Consider the following 4,621-nt stretch of genomic DNA (forward strand, 5'->3'; position numbering starts at 1 on the left):
ACCTCGCTGCGGGAGCCGCAGCGCTCGCGCCGCTCCTCCTACCGCAGCGACCACGTCGATATGAGGTCAATTACATATAGTAACACACATTTCTATTAAGATACTAGTACATTCGATAATGGTAGAGCCTTAACATCTTCCACAAGTACACAGAAGACAACCGTGAAGTGAAAGCAATTCCGCGTACACTCTGGTAAGTGTGCCGAAGCTATTCTTGTAAGTAGATTTGAAGCATTTGAAGAGGAAATATCCTCTTTATGTGCGTCTCCTTATCTGTTGACTAAGGGTAAGCAGCGAGTCTGCAATTGCGGATGTGTATGGTCAGTGGTCGCTTCGCATTTAGGTGACTTCTCACTCGATTCAAAACTAGTTTTATTAAAAAATGATAAGGTTAGAACGGCACACACCTTAGTGGCAAATTTGAAGTCTGCGTATTTAATCAGTGAGTTTAGAATCTTTTAGTTTGGTGGTTGATAGATGTTCTTAGCTGTCATGTTTTGGTGCAGGTCGATGTCTGAGATGATGGTGGACTACGCGCGGGAGCAGGCAGACACGCAGTCGGAGGTGTCTGCGGGCACGTTGCTGGGCCGCTACTACGACGACGACAGTGACAACGAACAGCCATTCAACCATCATCAGTAAGGAACACTGTTTATATGATAGTGTACACTTAACACTATTCTATACACAATTCGCGGGTAATAATTGTAGGGAAATCTCCGTATAGACTTTATCATAAGGCAATAGTTTCGGTTTCATTTTCAGTACCCCAAGTACAGTCAAACGCATTTTGAATGTATTGTGCTGCAATACATTTGTAGTTAAGTGTACCTAATAATTTGTGTAGATTTGTTTGTGTGTTTGTGACATAAGGCCAATATTTGCGTTTCTACTTTTGCTCCTTATCTTGTAAGTTTGTCTTTTTTGTATACAGTTGTATTAATCTAGAATATTGCCCTTAGGTCTTGGTCGCGACACTCTCTGAACCGTTCTGTGAGCCAGCCGTCGCTGGCGCGCTCCAACACCGAGGTGGTGGAGCAGTGGACAGCGCCCGACGGTGACGTCACACCTACTCCTGGACGACGGATCAGAGGTTACTACTTTATTAAAACTAACAAATTAGTAGGGATGAGAAAATGAAAGGTTTAAATCGAAACAGAACTTTTGGCCTTGTTTCAGTCGTAACAGAAACGAAAACGTTTGTTTTTTTTACTTTGTTTTTGCATTTTTCTTGGTCAACAAATCAAAAACGTTGTAATTTATGATGTTTGTTTTCTAATTCGTTAATATACATGTTATCGATTGAAATTGACCCGTGACGTGAAGATATAAAAAAAAAATATCTTTTAATATGTAACATACATAAAGATTTATTTGTATTTTGTATTAACGATAGTCTTATTCCAGGCGCTCAAGGATTGACAACGTTCACCTCGTCCGAGGTGCGAACATTCCAGGCGTCGAGAGAGTGGCGCGAATAAATACAAGTCTTGCTGCCAATAACGCCATCAAATGCAATAAGTTTAAATAATTTACTAACTATGTATTGAATAAAGATTAATTTAACAATATCTTGAAATGTTTGAATAATTGAATTAAAAAAAATATTAAAACTAAAGGCCTGTCCCACCACATTGTAAATTGATAACTTGGATTGTGTAAATGTGATGGAAACATTGAATTTTATTACCTTATCTGACTGTGACGTCATTTTGGTGGTGGGACAGGCCCTTTTTTTTCGATAACAAAATTTAAAAAGCTATTAATCTATAAAATAAGAGAAATCAATTTTTATTCAATAATTTAATCCGAAAAAATTTTAACGATACAAAACTTTTTAAGCGATTTTATTTTTAATTGAATTTACATTAAGTAGAAACCGCAGATAAATGTGATCTATGTAATTAAAGAAATATATACGAAATGTATTTACGCTATTATATAATTTGCTTGAAAAATATTTTCACTGCCACTGAAAAATGACATTTATAGGATAAATCTGCTGTGGAAGAGCCATAAACAAGAAATAGAATAGAAATGTGTTTTTTTCTGTTTTCTTTAAAATGTATGACAAATCCGTCCAATTGTAAACTAGACAATAAATATTGTTTTTTTTTATGACAAAATTATAAAAGAAGAAAATATTTTAACAAGATTAAAAAGTTTAATGAATTTAAATAGTACTTAAATAGTTGAATTAGTTTTTAATATTTTGCTTTTAATAAAGAAATGTGCTTCCTTTTGAAATGTCTAAATAAAACGTAAGACTATTTAGAAGTAATATCTTTGCGTAAAGTCGCGGAAATCCGCAGTGTTCCAACTACAATCATCATCATCAACTTGCCCTTATCCCTTACGGAGGGTCGGCACAGTATGCTCTTCCATACATCTCTATCAGCCGTCATATCTGAATCCACTCCTTTCTTAAGCATATCCTCTTTCACACAATCCATACTTTCTTCGGTCTTCCTCTACCTTTGTAATATTCCAGCTACAATCGTTTAAACATTTCGAAACGAGACGCGTAACAAAAACAAACACAACGCTTACAAATGTATCTGTATGAAAAAATGTCGATTAGTGATTTACGGCTAGTTTCGTTTATCCCTTAGTTTTCATTCACTGCTATCTTATTAGTTACTAGCTGTTCCCGGATCCATCCGCATGACTTTGATTTTTTAATTTTATTGTTTACATTTGTCAAATTAGCAATTGAAAATATCAAAATGACATGTCTTGATGACAAACCATGATAATCTTACTTCCTTAATGTTGGCAGCTAGCCTATGGTCTCCCACATTAGGGTTTTTATACAATTTATTTATTATAAGTTTAAAGCGTGAAAATATATAGCCCAAAGCATAAAGTAAGTGTATGGCTTTTTATTAAAGAAATAATTATTCAAAAATATGCTGTAATTGCTGACATCTTACGCCACAAAGTAGTGTATGTTTACGCTTTATTATATTAGTATGAGGAGACAGAGTTTTCCTCATTGCAATGAAGAAGGCAATTTGTCGTGAAGTGGAACACTGCGAATTTTCGCTACTGTACATCTCTACCATTAATATAACGGAATAAATAACTTAGTATTTGAAATATACTTAAGGCTTTCTTACTAACTACGTGCCAAAATACTATATCAATGTAAAAAAACTTAAGAACAAACTCCTGTTTTGAAAAAAAATTACATCGTTCTTTATTTTTTCTAACACAAAGTTTCGAAGGAACGTAGGTTCTTTACGAGGGAAGAATCTACGAGAGTCAATTCAAAAATTACTTAATATCAATACGGTTTTTATATAATTATGTATTGTCCATACGTGTTTGTATATAAAAGTTTCTTTTATTGGGAAGTTAAACCTAGCAGATTAGGCAAGATTTTAAATTTTCTGTCTTGTAAAATTTTCTTGCCTTCTTTGCTATGTACCCGTGGGATGAATTTTGAGAAACGAGCTCAATTAACGATTATAGAATAGTTTTAATTATATTTGTACTTAAGTATGCAGTTTTGTAACATTTTAAACATACTACCGATCTTACCTTACCTTGAAAGTTTAATGTGACATTTGTATCCAGGGCCGGTGTTAGGGTAGTACACGATGGGGTGACCGGCCAGGACGCTTGACAGAAAGAGACGCTATAGGTCTACGAATCTTACATTCCCCTGTTAACACCCTCCTTTACGAAAGTCCTAGGGCGTGCTAGAAATCTGTAGAAATCTCGCCATGCGCGTTAATGTTAAAACAGATACTGGTTTGTACTGTCTCTCTTCTTTGAACAAGAATAAATGAGACATCATAATTTCATAGATTTAATAAATGTTTCATTCTTGTTGTGAACAAAATTAAGATTTAGTGGTGCTAAGGAGAGAACAAGAACATAATCCGCTTTGAATTTACTTTTAACGTAATGATTTTGATGTAAAAACGATATAATTGACATTTTTAAGCATTATTACATGACCTTTAACAATTTAAATGTGTTTTATTTATCTTTTGTACTAAATACTAAGCGTTACCAGAAAATACCTGCGCCTGTAAACAATCTTACTAATATGTAAAATAAAGCAAAATATAGGCGTCACAGCCATTTTACGCTTTAATAAAATATAGTCTTCTTTACCTCTTACGTTTTCTTCCAATTTACACAGAATAACCTCACCAATAACACCGTTCTTCGATGTATCTACGCTCGCCACTACCAATATGGCCGTCGTGTCGTCGAGCCAAAAACCCTTTTGATATCTGACTACTGTCCGATTATTAACATAACAAGTAGAACTCCGGATTTAAAACCATGACATAAATATTTAAATGTATTGGATCACAATTACAAAGTTTATATTGTTATTTTAAATAAATATAAATGGTATTGATTTATAGCACAGACTAAATAACCTTCAAGAATACAGATTACATCAAAATAATTAAAAACCTAACAGAAAGATTATGAATGGATGTTTGTTATTAAGCATCTCCAGAATGGGGATGTTTCCTAATGTTACAAATCCAAATAAAGTTATGTTTTATATTTTAAAGACAGCATTTTAAAACCTATAATAACATTTAGAGACCTTGAATGTTTGTCTCAAATTAAATATAAATTAAAAACGCTGCAA

The 4,621-nt window shown here is 33.8% G+C and overlaps 1 protein-coding gene across 1 annotated transcript in view; it reads left to right on the top strand.

The window, feature by feature from the left end:
* The window catches only part of LOC106107768, a 59,014-nt gene extending 57,264 nt beyond the window's left edge, over positions 1 to 1,750 (top strand). The window contains exons 16-19 of the mRNA XM_013288769.1: positions 3 to 65; positions 507 to 638; positions 963 to 1,093; positions 1,408 to 1,750. Coding sequence (XP_013144223.1) covers positions 3 to 65; positions 507 to 638; positions 963 to 1,093; positions 1,408 to 1,481 — 400 coding nt within the window. The 3' untranslated portion in view covers positions 1,482 to 1,750. The remainder of the gene's footprint in view (positions 1 to 2; positions 66 to 506; positions 639 to 962; positions 1,094 to 1,407) is intronic.
* Positions 1,751 to 4,621: the final 2,871 nt, after the last annotated feature.

This window comes from Papilio polytes, unplaced genomic scaffold, assembly GCF_000836215.1.
Source record: "Papilio polytes unplaced genomic scaffold, Ppol_1.0 DF821845.1, whole genome shotgun sequence".
Taxonomy (NCBI): domain Eukaryota; kingdom Metazoa; phylum Arthropoda; class Insecta; order Lepidoptera; family Papilionidae; genus Papilio; species Papilio polytes.